Genomic DNA, 27,350 nt, shown 5'->3' on the forward strand with positions numbered 1-27,350 from the left:
TTTAGTGCTTTAATCCACATCGGTCCTGTCCTGACATCAATCCCACAATGAATTTCCACATTATAGAGTTAATTATACTGTCAATCAAATTCTACACCAACGTTCTGATAGTGTTGTCCAATGGTCGCAGTGTAGTGACTGACCAATTTTGGCACTCAATTCACCAACATGAGTAAACGTAAACACAAACAAGCTGTTTTCTTATGTGCCACGGTTTTCTGTCAAGCTAGTGACTGAATTGTGTTATAAGTACATGCATATTTCTTTATATATATATATATTTCATGCATTTCTCTCCCATTTCCTCTCAATTTAGCGTAGTCAATTTGTCTTCTGCTGCTGGGGGATCCCTGATTTTTTGCATTTGATGTGGGCATATTGCTGCTCACGCCTCCTTCGACCCGCGCGCAGCCCTTAACGGAACCCTTTTCCACCCATGCATTCTGTACAGGCGCCTCTCTATCCGCCAATCAGCCTCCTTACACAGACCCCGCCCACATAGTCCGGTCATCCCTCCCTGCAGGTACTGCCAATTATGTCCGCTAGATGGCGCCCAGCAGACCGGTGGCAACGTGAGGAGTTCAGAATCTCAGTGCTGGTGTGCTAGCGGAATATCCGGCAGCGCCACCTGGCCGCCTTATATATTTGTTGGTAACACATACCAGACAGAACCGTGTGGGTTGGAAAGACAGCTGCTTACAACTATATTTATGTCATTTACATATGAAATCAAGTGTAAATTCTCAGTGCCAGTCACTTCAAAACAATAATATAAGGAGGGTTGGCATCAGGAAAGGCATCTGGTGTAAAAATGTGCCAAATCAGGTAAGCAGACCAGAATGACCCTCTATGGCAACCCCTAAATATGAGAGCAGCCAAAAGAAAAAAAAAATATATAAAGATATACATAAAAAATATGCATAAAGAAAACATAACCAAAAATAACACCAAAATTCCAGTTAAATTCATGCAAGTCGCAGCCAAAATAGCAAAATCCTTTATCTAATACAACTGGATGAAAAGTCTCAGCTTCATTAAAGTAACAGTGGCAGAACAATCCAAGATAAAAGCCGACATTCAGGAATAAAATCCATTTTTGGAAGCTTGTGTAGATACAAACTGGGGCTGGATATTTTACTCAGGATATCCAAAGCACAGCAGCAGCTGAGGGCATTTAAATAAAGCATGGCATCGCATTTATAGTTTCTGTGATAGAAACAAGGATCTATACTGGGCTACAGTCAGGAATTACACACATACATGCTTCTGTCCCGTGCTGCACTTGTAAAAACAATAGAACACAGATATAAGACAGATTATTAAAGTGTGAGAGAGAAAAATCCTGCCTGTTGACGTCACAGTCACATTCTGGAAGGTCCGAGTCTTGGTCCGGACATTGTGCCATGTTTTCTGTACCCAGATCCAGCACCATGGGGCCAAACCTCACTGCACCGGGTCGAACAGAAACCCTTCTCTGTTTTATAACTCTCTTCGGTCTGAAGTGCAGTCGGTTCAGACCTTCTCTCCCCCCCCCCCCTGCTGCTGTGTGTTGTGTGTTTAACGCGTCTCTGTGGGACAACTGCTCCTGAAAGTTGGCGTGTAGCGGTATGTGGCGGCTGGGAGTGACAAGTACTGCTGCAGCTAAAATAAGACTACAGTCATTAGCACATGCCACGCTGCCCGGCGCTCAGTGTGTGTACGTGAGGGGGCGTGTGTGAGGAATCCGGGTATGTTTATGTACAGCAGACACAGACACAGATCTTTACTCTGAATAAGTATCTATGTTCGCATAAACATGATTTTCATTGTGTTGCATTTCTCATTCTTGCTGTTTGGGTTTTGTTTTGGGTTCATTTACATATTTTACATTGTGATTTACAGACTTTTAAAATGGCCAATAAATCTATTAATCAAATTATTATTATATGACAAAAGTCCCTATAGCTGATTTATTAGAGATAGAAAGATACTTTATTTTTTTCTGAGGAAAACAATTGATTTAAATGTTTGTATTTGAATTATTTTTAATTTAATTTATTTTTAATTTACATTTTAAATTGTTTTAATTTTTAATGTTTTTAATTTTTTTTATTTGAATTTTTATTTTATTTTTAAATTTTTAAATACAGAAACACTGTCAATCCGAGAAATAATCAATAAATCAGCTAATCAATTAATCAGTTAGTTGGAGCCCTATGCGTTTCACCACTTCCATAATAAAACTGTAGTTTATGATTGGCTGATAATTCCCATATTGCTTGGAACATTCATTCATTCACTCATTCATTCATGTTCATATTTTTACCACTGCTTTATCCCGGTCTGGGTCACGGCAGGCCTGGCCCTGTCAGAACCATCAGACAGGACAGGACACCAATTAATCGGGAACCTCAGCCACCCCACGCACCCCAGACACAGCCAACCGTGTCTGCATGTAGCCGCCTATGCTTAACATAATGATTCAAATCAAGGCTCCGGTATTAAAAGCCATGTTAGGAGTTAGCCTCAGCCTGCCTTCTAAATCTGCAGCATGTCAGATCACACTGTTCCACCAAAAAAACTCTGGTTCTTGAACCGGTTCTGTTTGGGTTTCTCTGATCCTTGATGTTTTTTAGAGAACTGACCCGTGTTTCCACCAGTTTTTGAGAACCAAGCATGTACCATCAACGGTGGGTGTTGCGCAATGACAGTAAAGAGTCGTATCGTTTTTATGCTAAATGAATCGCTCATCTATCGCTGATAAGACGACGTATACAGCGACTCTGTTCCTGTTGACGTTGTTGCTGTCTGAAAAGGCGTAACTGTGTTACACTGTGTTCCATTAAATGAATAAATGACCATATGATAATACAAATCAGGAAATCAGGAGTCACAAATGTGACTAATGCCAGCTAATAAAGCAGTTAGCTATAAAACAGAAGTTGGTTAGTCGGTTTGCTATAATTAGGTAACAGGAGAACATGGGACAATTGCAAAAAGCGTACTTTTATATTTTCTTATGTGTAAATAGTTAGAGATGTACAAAGCCTAGATTAATATTGTTTTAGTCAATAAAAGTAATACATCAAAAGGAAAAAAACTTTAATAACTCTATATAACTCAACAGGTAGCAGTTTTGTGATACTTTTTATTTGAATGACAAATTATCGTTTGGTAATGTTACTACAAATATTAACATTTAGCCTGTAAGTACTTGTCCTGTACATGAGAACTTTTTACCGTGTGTGTGTGTGTGTGGGACGACTTCCTTGTTCGGTGCGACAGAAAAACAGGAAGTGACAGGATTACTGAATGGAAGACTTTATCACATCCGCCTTTTTGTTTTGATTCCTGCATAGAAGAACTGAGCAGGATTTCTGAACCTCTACTAGGTTAAAAATAAATAAAATGATGAATTAATGATGAACCACTAACCACAAGGGTTTGAACTTGCTTTAAAATCTCAGCAGAGCCGCGGACCTGGTCGGGAGTCCAAACTAATACAGAGTTTTGGTGTTTGCAGTTTCAGGACTGCTCCAGAAGCCTGTTTAAGGGGAACGGGGGGTCACAGGGAGCTTAGTGTGTCCTTCCGTACACGATAAGATCTGTGTGGGAACCATCCCCGGTTCTGGACTGCGTTGTTTGGGGGGGGGGCAATGTCCACCCCAGCGCCACCATTACGCCAGCCCTGCCTGTGTTACTTTAGTTTCGCCTTAAGCCGGATACGAACCTAGGGTGGAAAAATATGCGTGCTGTGCTCTACCCACTGCGCTACTCAAACGGAGGTGCATTAAATAGGTTGTTATGCTGATATGCCTGCGCACACACAGCGTTACTAACACTAAAAGTGAATACTACTTAAAATAACAACCAAACGCTTTCTAATTCCCACGGTAGAGGCAGAAGCAGGTTCAGAGATAATAAAAAAAAAAAAAATAGCCTTTGCTCGCGTTGCGCTTGGAGGGGCAGTGAGAAAATTTAGTATCTCCAGTTCACCTCACTTGCACGTCTTTGTACTGTGGGAGGAAACCGGAGGACCCGGAGGAAACCCACACAGACACGTGGAGAACATGCAAACGCTGAGTGGACTCACCTGGCTGCTCTGAGGTCGAGCAGGTGCTGCCAGCGCTCGTTCACTTTACTCAGTTTGTACTGGATCTCGGCCGCTTTGTTCTCATGACTGGCCTGAGCCAAACGCTCCCCCATCAGCTCCAACTGCTGCTTATTCTCCCTCACCACCGATATCTCCTCCTGATAGTCCTGTACACACACACACACACACACACACACACACACACACACACACACACACAGGAACATATGAAACCTTAATGATGCTTCTTTAGGTTCATCAATGCAGATAACTTTGTGTTTAGTTGAGGGCGTAGTAATTTTATTAGATAGATAAGACAGACAGAAAGACAGACAGACAGATAGAGAAAGATAGATAGATAGATAGATAGAAAGACAGACAGACAGATAGAAAGACAGACAGATAGAAAGACAGACAGATAAATAGACAGATAGATAGATAGAAAGACAGATAGATAGACAGACAGACTTATAAAGATAGACAGACAGATAGATAGATAGCTAGATAGACAAACAGACAGACAGACAGATAGATAAATAGCTAGACAGACAGACAGACAGACTTATAGAGATAGACAGACAAATATATAGAGATTGATGAATAAATAATAGATAGAGACAGATAGAAAGATATAGATAGACAGACAGATATATAGATGGACAGATAGATAGACAGATAGACAGACAGATATACAGATAGATAGACATATATATAAATAAATAGACAAACATACAGATAGACAGAAGGACAGATAGACAGATAATAGATAGACAGAAAGACAAATGGATAAACAGACAGATAATAGATAGACAGATAGATAGATGATAGATAGACAGTAAGACAGACAGACAGACAAATAGACAGATAGATAGATAGATAGATGATAGACAGAAAGACAGATAGATAGACAGACAGATGGATAGACAGACAGACAGACAGACAGATAGATAGATAGATAGATAGATAGATAGATAGATAGATAGATAGATAGATAGATAGACAGACAGACAGATACAAGCAGTCACTTCACGGGTCATAAAATCGGAATGCATTGTGGGAGATGCAGTTTATGCAGGATTTTAAGACAATCATGCATTTTTTAAGCTCTCGCGGTCCACATAAAATGACGTGGCGGGTTCCGATTGAGTTTGACACATGAGGTTTAGGGCTAAACGGTGAATGGAAAAGAATAAGATTATCTGGCAATAAAGGCGTTCGTTAGATGTCTTGTTAAAGACTATCTGTTCATTTATTCAAGTGTGCAGCTGCATTATTGATGCATTTGTTCTTAAATCTCTACCCCATACACATTCAGACCAAAATAAAGAAAGAAAGAAGATCACATCTGTGTGGTCCGTTATTATTCTATAAGTGACGGTGGTTTGAGGTCAGAGTCCAAGTGCTGCTTCACCTTCTTGAGTTTTTCGATCATGTCCTCGATGCTGACGTCTCCGTTCTGAGAGACTTTACTCTCCATGTGTGTGAGCCACTCGCACAGCTCCTTGTTCTTCTCGTTGAACACGGCCCACTCGTTCAGCTTCTCGCTCACCTGCTGCCTGCGCAGAGTCAGCTACACACACACACACACACACACACACACACACACACACACACAGAGGTCAGTTTAGCAGTGCACTGATAGCCCATGGTAGAGTAAAAATAACAGGAACATGAGTTAAGCGGTTGATAAGAGAGGAAATAAAGATAAGGCACTGAGAAGAGGGCGTGTCTTAGATAACTTAAAATGCTCCTACTGGGGCGCCTTAATTCAAATATGCTGGACAAATATGCTGGACGAATGCAGAGCAACCAACAGAGTTCTTTTCCTTCCTTATTTTCTATTTTATTTATGCATTTTCTCCCAATTTAATGTAGTCAATTTTGTCGTCCGCTGCTGGTGGATCCCTGATTGCAGTTGAGGTGGGTATATTGCTGCTCACGCCTCCTCCGGTCATCCCGCCCTAGCAGAAACGTGTAGCCGACCGGTGGCGTGCTAGTGGAATATCCTGCTGCCCCGGAGTTCTTTTCAAATGTAAATATATTCTCATTGATGTTTAATCTGTGTCGTTTATTTGTAAATTCGGGCTCATCAGGGACAGTTTAAGCGTTTTCGGTACACGGAGGGAGACGTTAGCGGGCGTGCTAGGGGGTTGTGCCACCTTAGCTGTTAATCTGAAGGGCCTGAGGCTAACTGTGTTAGCCTACTAAGCTAAAACTGTGGTGACGTAATCTCTGTCTAATGAGTTCGATGTCCAATTAGAATCCTTTCTACTGAGGCAGCCGGTCAGTAGGCAGCAAGGCAGCTCACTACGAAACAGTGCAGTGTGACAGCTGGATGAGGAATGCGAGTGTGGAACAGTCGTGTGGGGACTGTACTGGGATGAATGGAGCGTGTGTGAGTAATGAGGATGAAGGATTAGAACAGTTGTGTTGAAGGCACGTGTGTTGACTGGGACACGGCTACAAACGTTCGGCTCCCTGGCAAGGCAAGACAACTGGCACCCGACACGCATAAGGCCCAACGAATCATCCAACCCACTCCCACACCACCACCTTAAAGTACTTCTATCTATCCATCATCTTCACTGTGACTGGTTGTGTGTACCTGGTGGCAGGTCTCCTCCCACTGTCTCTGCAGCAGTTCCAGTCTCTCCTGCAGTACAGTAAGGTCATCAGAGCTCAGGCTGCTCGACAGCGAGTCCCTGAGAGCACAGAGAGCGGCGACGTCGTTCGACCAGCCCTCCGTGCTGCCCTCCAGCTCCTGCAGGCAGAGAACAGAAACGTTAGGCGTATCGATACCACCTACTGATCTGGCCACTGGATAGGAATCGGTACTAGGAATAAAATATAATGATAATAATGATATTATTAAAAGTACTGTTTTATAAAAACACAGAGCTATAGTTAAGGCTCAACTAAATTCATAGGAAATGTGTTTTATTTTTAAATCAGTTATTAAATTACACTCATAAACGGAATGATAGAATAAATGGAAGCTACTATGCACAGCACTTTACATTTTAGCAGCATTTAGCAGACGCTTTTATCCAAAGCGACTTACAGTCTAAGCAATTGAGGGTTAAGGGCCTTGCTCAGGGGCCCAACAGTGGCAACCTGCTACCTTTTACTTACTAGTCCAGTGCCATAACTGCTAGGCTACAACTGCCCTATGGTTACCTTAATGGTTAAATCTAACCTGGAACAGACGGGCAGTTGTAGCCTAGTGGTTAAGGTACTAGACTAGTAATCAGAAGGTTGCTGGTTCAAGCCCCACCACTGCCAGGTTGTCACTGTTAGGCCCTTGAGCAAGGCCCTTAACCCTCAATTGCTTAGACTGTATACTGTCACACTACTGTGGGTCGCTTTGGATAAAAGCCGGAAATGTAAATATACAGCCGCCCACCCTCATCCCCTGGCGTCCAAAGAACTGGTTTGGAGTTTTCCAAACCGAGTTACCCGAGTTGTGTTTTTAGCTGCTTTAGACTAACCGATTGCTAACTGAATTGCCGTAGGATTGCTAGGACGCCTAATGGTGCAAATTACTTGAACGCTACACGGCAAATTAAGTAGGGCCTTAAGAGCTATAAGTAATATTTTATTAAGCTACCAAGTGGTGCTTGGTAAGCATATAATCTCAGCTAAGCTCATTCCACTAATATAAGTAAAAGCTATAACACAAATATATACCTTGCAGCGGATCTGCTCGTTGTGTAGCTCCTCATGGTGATCGGGTAAGGGCAGCGAGAGCTTTCTCTTAAAGGCTCTCAGCTTTTCATGCGACGCTCCAATTCCTTTTTCACACTGCTCCCAGTCCTACACACACACACACACACACACAGTTCAGATACATCTCAATTCTAATATCGGAAACAATGCTGGGTCATACAAACGCACGGCCTTTTCATGTATGTGTTCTGACTGCACATGCACAAATTCCCACAGACATACTTCAAAGCCGTGTGAGCAGGTACAATCTCCTTGGGACTACCACGTCATTACCCCCGAACGATCCCGTGTCCAGTAGATGTAACACACGCCCGGGTAAAGTTGTGTAACTCGCCTTTAACAGAGACAGCAGCTCTTTCTTCCTCTGGTCCAGATGGATGCTGGTACTCCTCCACCTCTCCTGCAGATCGGTGAGCTCGTCCTGTAACAGCGCCTCAGCCTGGGCATCGGCCGAGAGGAGCAGCTGCCTTCCTGCTTCCACCGCCAAGATGTAGCTGCCCTGCTGCCTCTGCAGTACCCGCTCCTTCAGCTGAGGGGAGCACAGGGCAATTTACAATGCGTGAGGAATATAAAGCTACTGAATAATATACAATATAAGTTCATATGTTACCAGTATATAATGCATACTGACCCCAGTATATACTGTATTCTGCATACTGTATGTAATATATACTGCATTCTAGGGATGTCCCAATCTGATCTCAAAGATCGGAATCGGGGCCGATCAAGGCATTTATTAACTGATCGGTATCGGATCGGGATCAAAATTAATGATCGGGATCGGGAACATCCCTACTGCATTCTGTACTTAGTATATACTACAACCTGCATACTGTACTTAGTATATACTGCATACTGTAAACTGCATACTGCACTCAGTATATACTACATAGTAGGGATGTCCCGATCACGTTTTTTTGTTCCCGATACCGATTATTAATTTTGATCCCGATCCGATACCGAGTCTCAAACCGATTTTCTAGATATTGTCTAGATAAGAACTGGATAATACTGTTCACACAGTGCACACTTCAACTACATTACAGTTATTCACATTAATCCAGTGTACATGTTTAACAACTGAATAGCTCTGCAGTGCTGATGGGAAAAATGCTGCATCCAAGCTATTGCTTAATGTTTTTGTATTTTTACAAAATCAATCAAAGTGATTGAGATAATTACAGTTTTACTTTAAACTTTACATTCGAAGAAAAAAAATCTGTTTAATGCAGTGATACACTAAACATGAACAGAAATCTGTGTAGCAGCTTAACTTAAATTAAATTAAAAGCATTACAGTAAAACCTGAATACCAAAATAAAATGGACAGGCTCTTTTGTTATGAAGGAAAGCCAGTTTTTAAAGTGCTTGTATTGTGACGATGGTTTGATGGACGTTTCTATGCGAAGTGAGTGTGTTTTGACCCTTTGGGGCTTCCATAGCGCGTGGAATAGCGTGCTTGACTCTAGCTGTCCGCTATTCGGAACCGTAACAGAAGAAGTTAATAAAGTGTTCTGCTCCCGACAATATGTGAATATAGCGTGTATTTATTTCTTTATTAAGCGAGTGCATCACTACGTTGTTTTGTAAGCCGGAGTGATCCTCGACTCACACACCATATAAACAGTAAAATTCTACAGTAATGAACGCAGCTCTGCTCCCACCGCCTCGTGAAACGCTCACAGCGCAGACGTTACACTTCACTGCTGGACTTGTTTCACTTTCCAATTCAAACTATTTCCACACAGCGGACATGCTGATGTAAAACAAAAGATCGGGATTAGGATCGGGTTTGGTAAAGCCGATTCCGATCAGTTAAAAAATGCCTCGATCGGCCCCGATCCCGATCTTTGAGATTGGATCGGGACATCCCTACTACATAGTAAACTCAGTATATATTGTATACTGTACTTAGTATATACTGTATACCGAACTCAGTATATATTCTATACTGTATACTGCACTCAGTATATATTCTATACTGTATACTGCACTCAGTATATATTCTATACTGTATACTACACTCAGTATATACTGTATACTGTACTTAGTATATACTGTATACTGAACTCAGTATATATTCTATGCTGTATACTGCACTCAGTATATACTGCATACTGAACTCAGTATATACTGTATACTACATACTCCAGTCTCAGGGACGTTTCAGTATTTATTCATGGCGCACCTGTATGTGGTCGAGGATTCCTCGTGCCTGCTGTAGCGTTGCCACCAGTTCTCCCTGCCGCTCCTGAGGCTCCAGCGCCACCTCACGCAGCCAGTGTCTCAGTTTCTCAGCCATCTCGGTGTAGCGCTGCCACTGGCACACCAGCGCATCGATGATGCCCCGTCTCTGCTGGGCTCTCCGTACCACACCCTGCCACTGATTACCCAGCAGTGCCAACTTCAGGCCAAAGTCGTCTCTACAGTTTAACAGAAACAAGAACAAGGTACGGTAAATGAGGCAAATGAGAACGTTATTGCTCAAGTTTTTAATAACAATTCAGCCAACCTGTCCTCCACTCGTCCCTGATTGAGGAGCTGATGACCATCGCTAATGATGGAGTAGAGGATCTGCTGTCGGCTGAACATCTCAGTCTGAAACAGCTGAACATGCAAACAGGCAAAAAAGATGGAAAAGGATTCAGTGAAAGCAGCATTGAATGTATTCGATAGCATTTTGATAAGCAAGTAAACATTCAAATAAAAAATGCTGCATTATCAGCCAGTGGAGGCCTAAATCCTCACACTCTTGCTCCCAAATATGAGGGATCTTCAAAAAGTTTCCTCACTTTTATATATTGGTTATAAGCGGTGAGGGAGGGAGGAGGAGTAATCGGTCGTGTCTGAGAGACTGAGGGAGCTTATAGTCTGGATTTAGCTCCACCTTTTTGGACGCTCAAAGAAGCTTTAAGAGGAAGTAGATTTTCATGTGATGATGTGAAAGCAGACAGCTTTTCAATGGACGCAAGGCACACAGGAACACCCTGGACGAGGCGCTAGTCCATCGCAGGGCAGAACTACAACTATTTATCATTAAAATCAGTTTAAATGGCGAGCGGGTGTCACAACGCCCTGACTTCACACCACTGTGTGGAGTTCGAATCACAGCAGTGGCCACCAGTCTGGCCGGGATTGGTAGCGTGGTGATCCAGTCTCTCTTGATAAGATCTGGGGTTGTGCAAGCAGCTGCGGATTCACATCTGGGAATTGGAAAAGACTAGATTGGTGGATAAAGGGCAGTTGTAGCCTAGTGGTTAAGGTACTGGACTAGTAATCAAAAGGTTGCAGGTTTAAACCCCAACACTACCAGGTTGCCACTGTTAAGCATGGCCCTTAAGCAAGGTCCTTAACCTTCAATTGCTTAGACAACATACTGTCACAGTACTGTAAGTCGCTTTGGATAAAAGCGTCTGCTAAATGCTGAAAATGTAAATGTAAATGAATGTGTTCACATTTTTGTTCTAAACTATTTTTGATGGTACCTCATGCTCTCTCTGCTGCTCCAGTAGACTTTGGTAATTGCCAGAGATCTCGGCAGCCAGCTTCTCCTCCGTCTGGGTGAGGAAGTTCAGCCATGTCTCACACTTCTCCAGGAAGCTCTGTCTGTGCAGCACCACGGCCTGCAGCTTACTGCACACAAACACAGAACAGTTAGAAAGTATTGCAATCGGACCCCTTTACTTCTTTTGCACACGTCATTGAGTTGTGTGTTGAGTTTACAACAATGTGGTGTAAATTTAAGCCCTTATAGACTAAACTATGCTCAATGAATTCAAATCGCAACAGGCAGACTCCTCAATAAACTAAATAAAGCAAACAGAATTCACCCAACCACAGCAAAAATGATTCAGCAATCAAGTCCAGTGTGTACGTGTGTGTTGCTGTTGATGTTTTAGCCATGCTACACTGCTACTGTGTGTACCTGAATCTCTCGGTGGTGTGTGCAGAGGTCGAGTTCCAGCTCCGGTTCAGGTTCTGAAGGCTTTTTATCTCCTGGTCGTTCAGAGGAAGCCTGTAGCCTGTGTTATTTACTCGCTCCAAGTCAGGAGACAAATGGCTTAGATTCAGCATCTGAGCCTACAGAAATAAACACACACAAATATTAAACACTTCTTGTGATCGAGCGTAGATCATAATAAGTGTTTACATGCACACTAACAAATCTGATCATCATCTGATTAAATACGAGCTATTATTAAAATGTAAAATTTTGCAGTTGGGAAGTAAAAAAAATCTCATAATGTCACGCCCCCCTGGACAGGTACTCATGACCCCCCTCTCCCCCCACAGACACGGCAAACTGAAAACGTAAAAGCCCTCATTCTTCAGGATTTAGCGGCTGGTACCTTCAGTTTCTCCATGCGTGCCAACACAACAGACAGATCTGCAGACGGGTCAAGATCCAACTCCTGCAGAACCGTCTCTGCTTCCTTCGGCCACCGACTGAGAGAGTTCAGCTGCTCCCTGAAGTTCTCGTAGTCCTTCAAGCTGACCTGAGGACACAAAGCAAACAAGCACATGAACAAATAGTCAGCAAGATTTATGAACTGAAAGGTATGGAGCTCGATGCCCAAGATAAGTCAGGAATACCACCTTGCCAATACAGGTGTCACATACATGCAGAGATGTTCACAAGTCACAAAATACGAGTCGGAGTCGAGTCACGAGTCAATATAATCTACACAAAACATATATTATAAATGTAGTGTAGAAATATAGAAATAATCTGTAAGTTCAGATAAAAACAACAACAGATTAGCGAGTGTATTTAGTCGTTTTACTTCGTGTCTTTACTTTCCTCCTCATTGTGTAAATGAATGTAATTTCTGTAACAAGAAGGTTCCAGTTAAAAGCTTCAACTGATACGTTTTGTTTTCATTACAGAACAAAAGCGCTCGATAAATCACGGCACAGCGGCCAAAATCCCAAACACAGCAAAAACAATCATAACCGCTGCTTACCTTAGCTTCTGTTCTTCCAGATGCTATTACATTTATAAGCGTGCGTCCCATTAGGAACAGAATCCGTTATTTTGTAAATGTGCTTATAATTAAAAACCTCCAAACTTTTCCCGGTCGTGAAGTAAAACAGGAAGTGGTTAGAAAGCCGATCGAGCGTTTCATTACCACGTCATCTGTGTGACGCAAACCGAATAAATGCAAATAACAGCATTTCTTACTAACAATTACAATCAGAAGCTCTGATTGGTTCAGAAAGCGGTTCTTTCACTGGAGCGTTCCATTCACCGCAGCTGTTACTGTGAAGTGCACTACGTAGGGTATTCCACCAGTTTAAGTGAGATTCAGATCCAAAGGTAACGAAAACGTTCAAATGAAGTGAACTTCAGACTGTGTAGGGAGTAGGGAGCGACGCTTCATCACTACACCGGAAGCTGGCTGGAACATTTACTCATTGTGTGCGTCGCGGCCAAGACGGGTTAATTGTCACACGTAACACATGCTGACGCTAGAGACTTTTGTTGTTTACGAGTCATTTTCACGAGTCGTGAGTCGAGTCCGAGTCATTTGAAACGAGTCCCCATCTCTGCATACATGTGGCTCAAGCTTATGAAACAGACAATAAATGAATGAATGAATGAATGAATGAGTACTAACCTCTAGCAGAGCCTGCTGCCGGTTGAGGCTGGTCCCCAGTGTGGTTAGCCGATGACCGAGTGACAGGAAGTCTGTGTGGAACGTGGCCATCGCTGAGGGTTCCACCTGCATCCTCAACTGCTCCTCCACTTCGGTCAGCCGCTGCAGAGCGTCCTGCACCGAGCCGTGATCCTTCAGCAGGTCCTGAATCAGTATAACGGTGTTACTTATAACAGTATATCGTCAGTAAACATTTAAAAATGACATTTACAGCATTTAGCGGACAGTATTCACAGTATACAGTCTAAGCAATTGAGGGTTAAGGGCCTTGCTCAAGGGTCCAACAGCGGCAACCAGGCAGTGGTGGGGTTTGAACCAGCTACCTTCTACTTACTAGTCCAGTACTTTAACCGTTAGGCTACAACTGCCCCATTTTATTTATTTATTTATTTATTTATGCATTTTCCTACCGATTTAGCGACTCAATTTGTCTTCCGCTGCTGAGAGATACCAGATTGCATCCGAGGAGAGCACGCCGCTGTACACGCCTCTTCCGACACGTGTACGGCCCTCCTCTACTCGCCCCTGCATTCTGCACGGGCGTCTCTTCCGCCAACCAGGGTCCTTACACAGCGTATGAAGACCCACCCACACACCCACATATAGTCCGGTCCCCACCCCGCAGATACGGTGGCCAATTACTATCTGCTGCAGGCACTGCCAGTTATGCCCGCCAGATGGCGCCCAGCCGACGGGTGGCAACACGGAGTTTCGAACCGAGGAGTTAACGGCCCCATTTTAAAATCCAACATCTTATAGCAGAATAGTTGCGGAAGTGATGTTATGAGCTTAGTACTATTCTAGTGGGGAGCCTGTTTTGTAAGAAAACGGAGCGCCTGGAGGAAATCCAGGCAGACACAGGGAGAACATGCAAACTCCAACACTCCAGCTTCAAAATGCTGCTTGAATACTGCACAGTGGGGGACAAAGGGAGCCTAGTGGCTAGAGCTTTGGGCTATCGATCAAAAGATTGTCAGTTCCAATCAAGGCTCTGCCGTGCAGCCACTGTTGGGCCCTTGAGCAAGGCCCTTAACCCTGTCTGCTCCAGGGGCGCAGAAACGAACACCTTTTCTCGTGTACCTCTCATGTATATATATGGCAAATAAAGGTGCTAGACAAATGACCTGGTTAGCTCGGTGGTTAAGGTACTACTGCTAAGGACTAGTCATCGGAAGGTTGCCACTGTTGGGCCCCTGAGCAAGGCCCTTAACCCTCAATTACTCAAACTGTAAAAAAAAAACTGGATAAAACTGGATAAATGCGTCTAAATGCCACTTTTCTGAAGGCAAAAGAGAATTTATATAAACGTTTTTAAGGTATTTTCATATTTAAAAGCAGGATTAACTGAATCATCACCAACATTATCATCTGTATCATCAGGGGTCAATTCTAGCTTTTATATAGCAGATAAACATGAACTAATCTTTTAAGGCTCACTAATGCTCATTAATGTCTAAAATCTCTTTGTAAGACTCACATTGGCGTCACAGATCCAGGCCTTCACCTCCTCCTCCGTGATCTCCTTGCGTGTGGCGCTTTTGCGTAGCCGCTCGGCCCTCTCCTCCAGCCTCTGCACGTCCCCGCCGCCGCTCTCCTGAAGCTCCTTGTAGCGCCGCCACAACTGCAACAGGCTCTTACTGCTACTCAGCCGGTCCGAGATCTGCTCCAGCAGCGAGTTCCACCTGTCGGCGGGACACAGAACCCAAAACCCGTTACGATCCGATCCGCGACGTGACGGACATGCGCGTGGAAGCGCTCGGACTGAGGTTTACCTCAGGTTGATGTCGGTGAGGGTCGTGTTCAGTGAATCGGAGACGGAGGAGTGACAATCTTTCAGCAGCTGCTCGGTGAGGGAAGCGAACTTCTTTAGGCTGCTCTCCTGCTTCTCCAGCTCCTCGAGGAGGTTCTAACAGGACACAAAATGCAAGGACATCATGTGTTACGTTAAAACTGAACTGCCAAGCTAATTCATGCTTCACTTACACATTAAGCAGACGCTTATATCCAACGTGACACACAAATAATACGAAGTTAAGGGCCTTGCTCAGGGGGCCAACAGTCTCAACTGTTTTGCCATACGCCCTCTGTGGGTCATGATCACAGTCATGGACAATTTTGTGTCTCCAATTTACCTCACTTGCACGTCTTTGGACTGTGGGAGGAAACCCACACAGACACGGGGAGAACATGCAAACTCCACACAGAAAGGACCCGGACCGCCCCACCTATGGATCGAACCCAGGACCTTCTTGCTGTGAGGCGACAGTGCTACCCACTTAGCCACTGTGCCGGCCCCAAAAACCTAGTGATCTAGGGCAGTTGTAGCTTTAGAGTTAAGGTGCTGGACTAGTATTCCAAAGGTCGCTGGTTTAAGCGCCACTACTACCAGGTTGCCACTGTTGGGCCCTTGAGCAAGGCCCTTAACTCTCAATTGCTTAGACTGTATACTGTCACAGTACCGGATAGAAGCATCTGCTAAATGCCTAAAATGTAAACGTACTGGTCTCTCTACATAGACGAACATAACATCATCCTACATGCGCTCCCGAGAAGAGGGCGTGTCTAAATTCTTAGATCCTTTAAAATGCTCCTACTGAGGCGCCTTGATTCTGAGTGATGATCTGACTGAATGACGAGGGAGCGTCCGACGCCTCCTCGGCGCTGAAGGCAATCCCAGCATTCAATGCGGCACGACTTTTCTCACAAAAAAACGACAAACGTGGCGGACGAATAAATGTGGAGCAACCAACGGAGTTCTTTTCAAATGCCCTCAACCCACCAACCCTCAACCCACCAACACACTCACCAGCTTCACCCCACTCACCATGGATGAGGTTACACAGCTCCTCTCATCCAGCAATCCCACTACTTGCACACTTGACCCTATACCATCCACCATCCTCAAAGACGTCTCGCAGGACCTAATCCCCTTCATCACACCCATCATCAACAACTCCCTGACATCAGGTGTTGTCCCTACTGCTTTTAAGAAGGCTCAGGTCATCCCCCTTCTTAAGAAACCTACACTAGACACTATAGACATTAACAACTACAGACCTGTCTCACTCCTCTCTTTTCTATCCAAAATTCTTGAACGTGCTGTCTATAACCAACTATCTGCCTTTCTAACTCAGAATGACCTCCACGATCCGTACCAGTCTGGCTTCAAGGCAGCACATTCTACAGAAACAGCTCTTGTAGCTGTTACTGAGAAGCTTCATGCTGCCAAAGCAGCCACACTGTCATCTGTTCTTATTCTTCTTGACCTCTCTGCAGCCTTCGACACAGTGAATCACGGCATTCTCCTGACCACTCTCTCCAACCTTGGAGTAACAGGTTCAGCATGGCAATGGATGGCCTCCTACCTGGAAGGGCGCTCCTACCAAGTGTCATGGAGGGGATCCATATCTACCCCATGCACTCTCTCAACCGGTGTTCCTCAGGGCTCTGTACTTGGCCCACTTCTCTTCTCTATCTACACCCGCTCTCTGGGTAAGGTCATAGCCTCCCATGGCTTCTCCTACCACTCCTATGCAGATGACACTCAGCTTGTTCTGTCATTTCCTTCTTCAGACACGCAAGTCTCAGCTCGCATCTCAGCATGTCTGCGAGATATCTCACAATGGATGTCAGCTCATCATCTAAAACTTAATCCCAGCAAGACAGAGATGTTGCTCATTCCTGGAGATCTGTCTCCAACCCAGGACCTAGTCATTTCTCTGGATGACTTCCAGATTAGACCATCTGATAAGGTAAGAAGTCTTGGTGTTGTCCTGGATAACCAGCTGACCTTCTCTCCTTATATAGCCAACATGACGAGATCGTGCCGGTTCCTCCTGTACAACATCAGGAGGATTCGGCCATTTCTCTCCAGAGAAGCTACCCAGATTCTGGTGCAATCACTTGTAATCTCACGGTTGGACGACTGCAACTCCCTTCTGGCAGGAGCTCCCATGGCCACTATTAAACCCTTACAGCTCATTCAAAATGCAGCTGCCCGTCTGGTCTTTAACCAACCTAAACACTGCCACATCACCCCACTGCTGCCACATCACCCCACTGCTGCCACATCATCACCCCACTGCTGCCTCACCATCACCCCACTGCTGCGTTCTCTTCACTGGCTTCCTGTAGTTGCACGCATTCAGTTTAAAACACTGATGCTCGCCTACAAAGCCAAAAATGGACCAGCCCCAAGCTACCTTCGTGGTCTAATCAAACCCCGCTCTGTACCACGCAACCTCCGAGCCTCTAGTCTCGCTCGACTTGAGCCTCCATCCAGGACTAAAGGAAGACAAGCATCAAGGCTGTTCTCTGTTCTAGCGCCCAAATGGTGGAACGAACTTCCTCTGTCTGTCCGAACAGCTGAGTCTCTTGCTGTCTTTAAAAAACGATTAAAAACCCACCTTTTTACTAAACACTTAGGCTGATTTGTACTTATTTACTAACATTTTATTCCAATCTTTTCCATTAAAAAAATAAAATAAAAATAAAAAGGCACTTTGGTTCTAACAGGTTTTAGCAGAGTTGTGTTCTTCGACTGTTGTCTATCTAAACTTAAGGAATGAAATGTTCACTATAGAAGCACTTCTGTAAGTCGCTCTGGATAAGAACGTCTGCTAAATGCTGAAAATGTAAATGTAAATAAATTCTCATTGATGTTTAATTTGTATAAAGGTGTAATTATACGAGTGTCGTTTATTTGAGGCTAACTGTGTTAGCTTAGTAAGCTAAAACTGCGGTGATGTACTGTAAGTAGAGCGTCTAAATAATCTGCCCTATGAGTTCAGGTCTTATTAGAATCCTCTCTACCGAGGCAGCTGATCAGATAGGAATTAGGCAGCAAGGCAGCTCACTAGGTTTTCACACAGACCCTTAATTTATAAGACAAACGTTTATTTGGTCAAACAAACACAAACAATGACGAGCACAATGTTGTTTTCCGAGTCAGTTAAGCGTCGTTACCTCCAGGTTTTCCACCTGGTTGAGGACCGCCTCGGGAGATCCGGTGAGGAGTCGGAGTCGAGAGATGGAATAGCGACCCTCCATCAGATAGCCGTGGATCTCCTCGTACGCTCGCTTGTACAAGCTCCACTGCTCCAGCACAGCACGCAGACTCACCTTCACCTGCCCAATCTGCACAAATGCAATAAAAACATCATTATTAGTGCTCAGGTGCTAAACAAGGGCACTCGTACCCTAGCAGGTAAGGTACTGGACTAGTAATCAGAAGGCTGCTGGTTCAAACCCCACCACCTCTGCTGGCTGATCAATAACATCTGTACTGAGATAATGGGGAACTGTGTGTGACTCTCCGTGCACGATACGGATCTCCATATAAACCCGACGCGGTTGGCTAGTACACATGCTGGAGGGGGCGTGTGTTATTCACGGCTCTCCTCAATCAAGAGTGGAGGTCAGTGGAGCCAGTGGTAGCCAAGCGGTTAAGGTAAAGTGCTAGTGATCGGAAGGTTGCTGGTTCAAGCCCGGCTGTTGGGCCCGCTAAATGCCAAAAACGTAAATGTAGGTCAGCAGCAGCAGAGGTGAAATTCGATGGGGTAATTGGATATGACTAAATTGGGAGAAAAACATGCATTAAAATACAGTGTTGAGTAAAAACAAATAAAAGGGATCCACTACATTCCAAACCCACCATTTGGTCCAAGTTTGCCCAGGACTGATTTAACCCCTTAAGAACTTCCATGACGCTTGAGGAAGCCTCTCCTTTCTTGCCCCGGACAAGCAAACACCCCTTCTCCTCGACCTTCTCCAGCTCCTTCTCCTTCTCCTTTACCAGCTCTTCCAGCTCCTGACATGGAACAAAACAAACTCACTTTGCTTTAAACGTTTATTTGAACAAATAACTTAAATCTTTATTTAAAAATAGCAGCACAGACCTGGCAGTCTTTCAGTAGATTCAGCACCGATGCCACGTCCTCAATCATGGGTTTCTTCTTCAGTTTTTCTTCCTGAGTACCGATCCAGGTTCTTAGGTTCTGAACCCCGTTTTCATACTCCAACCAGCTTTCAAGCAGACCCTCCAAAACCCGAATCTGAAGCATTGAGCGAGGTTCAGAACTAGGGATGTTACGATGCACCACAAGACAGTTTAAAATCGGTGCACAAGTGCTACGATTCGAACCGGTAATTCATGTATGATGAATCGATATACACTTTAAACAGCAGAGGGCGCTGGCGCTATTCACCTCGCCTGGTTGACGTCACTACAGGGTTGCCAGGTTCGGAATTTTCCAGCCAAATGTATTTATGTGAGGATACTTTCTTTATTTGTATCGTTTATTTATCTATTTAACGTGAGATTTATTTTAAAATTTCATTTCAGAAACGTGCAGCATTGTTTGGCATAGTTTGTACCTACCTCAGAAATAAAAGGACATTTATTATTTAGATAAATAAAAATTTTTTTTTAATTTTTTAAGAGAAATAATAAAAGGAAATGTCATAATTTGTATTAAATTTCATTGAAGGGTGCATTCACATGAGAAGCGCCATGTTTTGTTTTGGCATTGGCTGTGCCGTTGTTTCCTATGGAGTGTGACGGTGCTGCACTTTTGCCACATTGTGCTTGCGATCTTTGTGCTTCACCCAGTTTGCTGACCTTTTCAAAGCTCCTCCAATGAGACGAACTGTTTGATATGAGGCGGTAAAAGCAACTCAGGAAAAAAGGGGAAAATGCATAAATAGAACTAAATAATTTATGAAAATTAAGCAATAAATGTTTGGTAAATGACTTGATGTATGAAGTACTACAAGATGTGTCCACTGCAAGTCAACCACTGCTTTGAAGTTTCACGTTCTTGCCAGTACAACAGCGACCTCTCCTGTCTGGTCAACCTAACAGCACGTTTAATAATTGAAACCATCTCACAATTACCTGTGGAAAATAAAAGTAAAAGCACCTTTATGATGTTTATTAAAGACTTTATTCACAACAACCAGGCTCTAACCTTCTCAGTGATGAGACCCTGCAGTATCTGCCATCGCCGGTTCATCACTCCCAGCCGCTCGGCGAAGTCGGTCTTGTCACCGCGCTTTCCCTCCACGTCCTGACTGCTGATCTGAAGAACGGACTGGTTGACGAAATCCACCGTCAGCTGCTTACAGGACAGGTCGATCTGAAATCCCTGAAAAAAACAAACATGGTGCTTCTTACATGCTGTCAGTCTTTATGTAGTCAGAAGCTGAGCTCAGCACTGACTCTGTGATATCAGGAAAAAAATATTAAGAAAGATAAACTAAAGATGTTCGTTTGTTTATTAGGACTTTAACGTCACGTTTTACACTGTGGTTACATTCATGACAGGAACGGTCAACACAGTCATGGACAATTTAGTATCTCCAATTCACCTCACTTGCATGTCTTTGGACTGTGGGAGGAAACCGGAGCACCCGCAGGAAACCCACGCAGGAGACCACGGGGAGAACATGCAACCTCCACACAGAAAGAACCCTACTGGTTTAACAGGATTCTTATTTTCAGGACTCATTTTCAATAAATGTTCTTAGAAAAGAAGTAAGAGACAGCCTAATTCTAAAAAAGAACTCTGGAACTTGATTACAGTCTCTCAGAAAGTGTTCTTAGTGCCAAAGGAGGTCAGACTAAATATCGATGTTTGCCAGTAGAAGCCGTTTTTTGTTCTAAAAATTGTGCGTTTTTATATTTTGTGTACATATTTCCTGTATTTCTGGTTTATATCTTATAAAAAATAAATGTGGATGGTCATTAAAACTATGGTGGCCCAAGACTTGCACAGTACTGTATAAAAACTGGTGACAGTTTCCTACCATATCATAAAAAACCTCTTGTATCTGATAATATACGTCAAGTTTTTTCGCTTCATGATTTATATTACAATTAAATCTTTAGCATTTACCAGACGCTTTTATCCAAAGCAACTTACAGTACTGTGACGGTATACAGTCTAAGCAATTGAGGATTAAGATCCTTGCTCAAGGGCCCAACAGTGGCAACCTGGCAGTGGTGGGGCTTGAACCAGCGACCCTTCGATTACTATTCCAGTACCTTACCTGCTAGGCTACAACCGCCTACAACTGCAACCTTAAATTTACCTTGTATTTTTGAATGTAGCTCTGCACCACTTCTGATCCCACTGCTTCCCCGATCTTGTTCTGGTCCTCCTGTATCACGTTCTCCATCAGAGAAATCCAGCTCATCAGTTCTGTGATGGCATGTCGAGACGGCAGCTTCTCCATCTGCAGCTGTCGGGTCCAAAATGAAGAACTTTACCCATTTTTGCACTATATTGTACCCAGTGTTACACAACATACGAGTTCCTCATTCACTCACTCACCTGATGAAGCTTCTCCTGGACCACAGGGATATGGGTGAGCAGATCAGCCCACTGCGTCTCCACTTGGGCCAGCTGAGTCCGGAGCGCCGCCGTGTCCACCTTCTTCAGCCTCAGCAGCTGGTTCCCCCGGCTCAGAACGGACGAGCGCAGAGAGGATCTGGCGTCCACCTCTTTGGAAAATTCCTGCAGATGAATATGGTGGATGAGTGGAGGGAAGCGTATGACCGTTATCATCACACACAGATCTGTGAGGACCTTATTTACAGTTGCACCTTATAACTAAGGTCCTACCTTTAAAGTTTGCTGAGTTTATAAAGTAAGTAATACATTGTACATAGACAAACTATAGGGAGCAGGGTCCTATCATGTCCAGGGTATTCCTGCCATGCACCCAGAGTTTCCTGGTGGAATTGGACCCGCCGCTTTTTGTTCATTTCATTAATTTTTTTAAATGCTCTGGTGGCGCAGTGATCTATCATGTTCAGAGTGGAACCAGACCCACCACGACCCTCACCATTTAGCATTTACAAAAATAAAAACCATAAATTATTAAGCTGTACAAAGTCTGTTCGGTCCTTAACAGATCTAAACAAATGCTTCTTTGTATAAATGCTGCAGTTTTTATAATATTGCTTTATAGTCAGAAGCTAATGTAATTGTTCAGAACAATGTGTTTTATGGCACTTGGTTTACATAAAAGATAGACAGGTAGATAAGACAGACAGATAGATAGACAGATAGATAAGACAGACAGATAGATAAGACAGACAGATAGATAGACAGGTAGATAAGACAGACAGATAGATAGACAGATAGATAAGACAGACAGATAGATAGACAGATAGATAAGACAGACAGATAGATAAGACAGACAGATAGATAGACAGGTAGATAAGACAGACAGATAGATAGACAGATAGATAAGACAGACAGATAGATAGACAGATGGATAGATAAATAGACAGACAGACAGACAGACAGATAGAAAGACAGATAGGACAGACAGATAGATGATAGATAAATAGACAGACAGACAGACAGATAAATAGACAGACATACACGGAAAGACAGACAGATAGATACACAGATAGATAGATAGACAGACAGATAGACAAACAGACAGATACACAGATAGACAGGCAGGCAGACAGATAGATAAGACAGACAGATAGATAGACAGATGGATAGATAAATAGACAGACAGACAGACAGACAGATAGAAAGACAGATAGGACAGACAGATAGATGATAGATAAATAGACAGACAGACAGACAGATAAATACAGACATACACGGAAAGACAGACAGATAGATACACAGACAGACAGATAGACAAAGAGACAGATACACAGATAGACAGGCAGGCAGACAGATAGACAGTTAAATAGATAGATAGACAGACAGACAGACACAGACAGACAGAAAGACGCATAGAAAGACAGACAGAAAAACAGACTTATAGATAGATACATAGATAGATAAATAAATAGACAGACAGACAGATAGAAAGATAGATAGACAGACAGACAGATAGAAAGATAGATAGATATAGATAGATAGATGATAGATAGACAGTCAAGACTTATAGATAGAAAGATATATAAATAGACAGACAGATAGATACACAGATAGACAGACAGATAGACAAAGAGACAGATACACAGATAGACAGGCAGGCAGACAGATAGACAGTTAAATAGATAGATAGACAGACAGACAGACACAGACAGACAGAAAGACGCATAGAAAGACAGACAGAAAAACAGACTTATAGATAGATACATAGATAGATAAATAAATAGACAGACAGACAGATAGAAAGATAGATAGACAGACAGACAGATAGAAAGATAGATAGATATAGATAGATAGATGATAGATAGACAGTCAAGACTTATAGATAGAAAGATATATAAATAGACAGACAGATAGATACACAGATAGACAGACAGACAGATAGAAAGATAGATAGACAGACAGATAGACAGACAGATAGACAGATAGATAGATATAGATAGATAGATGATAGATAGACAGTCAGACTTATAGATAGAAAGATATATAAATAGACAGACAGATAGATACACAGATAGACAGACAGATAGTTTAAATGTGGTTGAGTATGTTCTCACCAGGAAAGCGTGGAGATGATCTCTCACAGTCTCCAGCTCCTGAGGAACGGTGACTGACTGAGTGCTCCAGAACTCCAGTCGGTCCAGAGCTGAAGAGAGCCACTGACCCAACTCCGCAGAGTCCCTCTGGTACCTGAACAAACGGGTCAGTAAACGTCTACAACTGTACATGAAATAGAATTGAAGACACACACACATGCACGGAGACGGACCTGGTGGAGTGTTTGAGGGTGGAGTCGAGGCGCTGCAGCTCCCTGCTGATTTTGGTGGTGCTGCTGAGCCAGTGATCTCCGAGCTGAGTGAGCTGAGCCTCCAACTCCGAGCAGCAAACGCTCAGTAATAATCTCTTCCCGTCCTCCAGCACCTGATAGAGCTGTGGCTGCCCTTCCACCAGGGTGCTCTTCAGAACCTGATGAGGGGGAACAAACCAATAACAGAGGAACGACCATGATGTATTATATAATATACACCGATCAGCCATAACATTAAAACCACCTCCTTGTTTCTACACTCACTGTCCATTTTATCAGCTCCACTTACCATATAGAAGCACTTTGTAGTTCTACAATTACTGACTGTAGTCCATCTGTTTCTCTACATGCTTTGTTACCCCCTTTCATGCTGTTCTTCAATGGTCAGGACCACCACAGAGCAGGTATTATTTAGGTGGTGGATCATTCTCAGCACTGCAGTGACACTGACATGGTGGTGGTGTGTTAGTGTGTGTTGTGCTGGTATGATGGACTTTTTAAACACCTCACTGTCACTGCTGGACTGAGAATAGTCCACCAACCAAAAACATCCAGCCAACAGCACCCCGTGGGCAGCGTCCTGTGACCACTGATGTAGATCTAGAAGACGACCGACTCAAACAGCAGCAATAGATGAGCGATCGTCTCTGACTTTACATCTACAAGGTGGACCAACTAGGTAGGAGCGTCTAATAGAGTGGACAGTGAGTGGACACGGTATTTAAAAACTCCACTCATACCAGCACAACACACACTAACACACCACCACCATGTCAGTGTCACTGCAGTGCTGAGAATCATCCCCCACCTAAATAATACCTGCTCTGTGGTGGTCCTGTGGTGGTCCTGACCATTGAAGAACAGCATGAAAGGAGCTAACAAAGCATGCAGAGAAACAGATGGACTACAGTCAGTAATTGTAGAACTACAAAGTGCTTCTATATGGTAAGTGGAGCTGATAACATGGACAGTGAGTGTAGAAACAAAGAGGTGGTTTTAATGTTATGACTGATCAGTGTATATGTAAAAAATATTAAGCTGGGTGCTCGGGTGCAAGCACACCAGAGCTGACATCTTAAGCTTGTGAGTTCAAATCTCAGCTCAGCTACCAGACATAATAATAATTAGCCTGTCTAAAGGTGCTGGTGTTTCCACTTATTACGTCATAAAACGTGACTGAAATTTAAATATCTGGTACCTGGTAAAGTGTGATTCTTTCAGTCAGTCGTTCCTCGGTCTCCTCCACCAGTCCCACAGTGGGAATGCTGCTCTCCACCATCTCTAACTGGTTATACAGGGCCTGATAATCTCCTACCAGTCTGCTCCATGACTAAAGCACATAAAACAATAACAGACCCTTCAGTAAGCAGCTGTAACTACTATTAAAAAATTAAATTGTCAAAACGCAGTCAAAACACAACACACACACGCACCTCTAGGATGCCCTCCAGTTCTACTCCTCTCCTATGGGCTTGTTTGAGGACAGTCTGAGCCTGAGCTACAGTCTGTTCTAGAGTCTGAGCTTCTCTCTGCACCATCACCACACTGACCTGCTTGAAGAAAGCCTGGGTCAGCACCACATGTGACTCCAGACCCTGAAAAAACTCCTGTGGGAAAACGAGCAAAAGAAAAGAACACATCAGACATCAGTAACAGTTAACACAGCTCAGTGAAAGTACTATAAAAAAATTCTCGATTATTTCAGAGAATCAATGGTGTCAAATATTAAACAGGCCTCACTCATCCTCTATCTGTGCCAGACATGGGCTCTTACAGTGCAAAGTAAGGTACAAGATATCCTTTATTTGTCATATATACATATACAGGTGTACAGTACAATGAAATTCTTTCTTCGCACATCCCAGCTTGTTTGGAAGTTGGGGTCATAGTGCAGGGTCAGCCATCGTACGGCGCCCCTGGAGCAGAGAGGGTCAAGGGCCTTGCTCAAGGACCCAACAGTGGAAAAACCTCATCAGCGTGTGAATATGAGCTGAATCTTCATTAGTGTGGAATAAGCGTCAGATCCAGGGTTACAGCTCCACATGTATCTGTGTTTATCTGGATTTTCCTCCCTGTTTCACTTTTAAACTTGTGTTACAGCTCCAGCTTCTGTTTAATGTAGTAAAAGAAGGAGACAGGAGCACTAAACTTCTCTTCATTATTACTGCTCATAAGTTCCTCCACTAATCACATTCCTCACTCGCTGTTTTACTACAATAAGTCGCTTTTATCACATCATATCAAACAGTACGTCTCATTGGAGGAGCTTTGAAAAGGTCAGCAAACCGCAAAGTTCAATCAGGTGAAATCGTGAGCTGCTTCTCATGTGAATGCGCCCTAATGCTATGGAATAAGAATGTCATTTATTATCTACAAGTTTCACTGCTACTACTCTTCTCCTCTTTCCTTCTGCTCCCTCTAGGGTCACTACAGCGGATCATTCGACTCCATCTTGCCCTGTCCTGAACTTCCTCCTCTGTCACACCCTTTATAACCAGCTACATGGCTTCCGTCGACCTCCATCCCCAGCACATGTCAATACATGTCGATATCACCCCTCTGCCCCTATGCCTAAACCTTAAATCTCTCCTCTCTTTCTCTAAACCATCCTACATGCGCTGTTCCTCTCATTAACTCGTTCTTGATCCTGTCCATCCTCGTCATTCCCAATGAGAACCTCAGTATCTTACCCAGAATGTGGTTGTGACGGAAACCTGTTCACCTTCTCGAGGTTAAAGACTGCAAGTCGAGACTGCAGTGCCAACAATGCTGCTCCTACTAGATGTGATGAGTCCCTGCCGTGTTGCACCAAAAATGTCCAGAACTTACAACGGACTTTATCACAGACTGGACTGAACGATGAAGATCTCACATTATTTTTTTGCTAGTTATAACTTTGTTTCATTTAATTTTGTGTTTGTATGATTTGTGTAAATCCTATTTAATTAAAGTATCCTCCAGGCTACCCAGGGAGAATGGAGGTCCCTGCTGAGTCTGGTTCCTCTCAAAGTTTCTTCCTGTAATTTTAAGGGAGTTTTTCCTTGCCACTGTTGCCCTCGGCTTGCTCAACAGGGGTTTTTTTGGTCTGTTGGTCCTGGATTCTGTAAAGTTGCTTTGAGACACTGTCTATTGTGAAAAGCGCTATATAAATAAATTTGACTTCACTTGACTTAATCTTC

The 27,350-nt window shown here is 43.5% G+C and overlaps 1 protein-coding gene across 5 annotated transcripts in view; it reads right to left on the reverse strand.

Annotated features, from left to right (window-relative positions):
- Positions 1-27,350, reverse strand: part of syne1a (spectrin repeat containing, nuclear envelope 1a) — a 252,167-nt gene that overhangs the window by 23,433 nt on the left and 201,384 nt on the right. For all 5 annotated transcript variants that reach the window (XM_063002393.1, XM_063002390.1, XM_063002389.1 and 2 more), the window contains 23 exons: positions 25,605-25,778; positions 25,370-25,501; positions 24,133-24,329; positions 23,921-24,053; positions 21,789-21,971; positions 21,547-21,696; positions 20,424-20,600; positions 19,353-19,508; positions 19,109-19,264; positions 18,421-18,591; positions 15,228-15,361; positions 14,933-15,137; positions 13,417-13,599; positions 12,148-12,294; positions 11,724-11,878; positions 11,284-11,431; positions 10,311-10,405; positions 9,987-10,221; positions 8,133-8,327; positions 7,760-7,885; positions 6,678-6,833; positions 5,484-5,642; positions 4,073-4,239 (listed from right to left, as the gene is read on the reverse strand). In XM_063002393.1, coding sequence (XP_062858463.1) covers positions 4,073-4,239; positions 5,484-5,642; positions 6,678-6,833; positions 7,760-7,885; positions 8,133-8,327; positions 9,987-10,221; positions 10,311-10,405; positions 11,284-11,431; positions 11,724-11,878; positions 12,148-12,294; positions 13,417-13,599; positions 14,933-15,137; positions 15,228-15,361; positions 18,421-18,591; positions 19,109-19,264; positions 19,353-19,508; positions 20,424-20,600; positions 21,547-21,696; positions 21,789-21,971; positions 23,921-24,053; positions 24,133-24,329; positions 25,370-25,501; positions 25,605-25,778 — 3,734 coding nt within the window. The remainder of the gene's footprint in view (positions 1-4,072; positions 4,240-5,483; positions 5,643-6,677; positions 6,834-7,759; positions 7,886-8,132; positions 8,328-9,986; positions 10,222-10,310; positions 10,406-11,283; positions 11,432-11,723; positions 11,879-12,147; positions 12,295-13,416; positions 13,600-14,932; positions 15,138-15,227; positions 15,362-18,420; positions 18,592-19,108; positions 19,265-19,352; positions 19,509-20,423; positions 20,601-21,546; positions 21,697-21,788; positions 21,972-23,920; positions 24,054-24,132; positions 24,330-25,369; positions 25,502-25,604; positions 25,779-27,350) is intronic.

Source organism: Trichomycterus rosablanca, chromosome 9 (genome assembly GCF_030014385.1).
Source record: "Trichomycterus rosablanca isolate fTriRos1 chromosome 9, fTriRos1.hap1, whole genome shotgun sequence".
Lineage (NCBI taxonomy): Eukaryota > Metazoa > Chordata > Actinopteri > Siluriformes > Trichomycteridae > Trichomycterus > Trichomycterus rosablanca.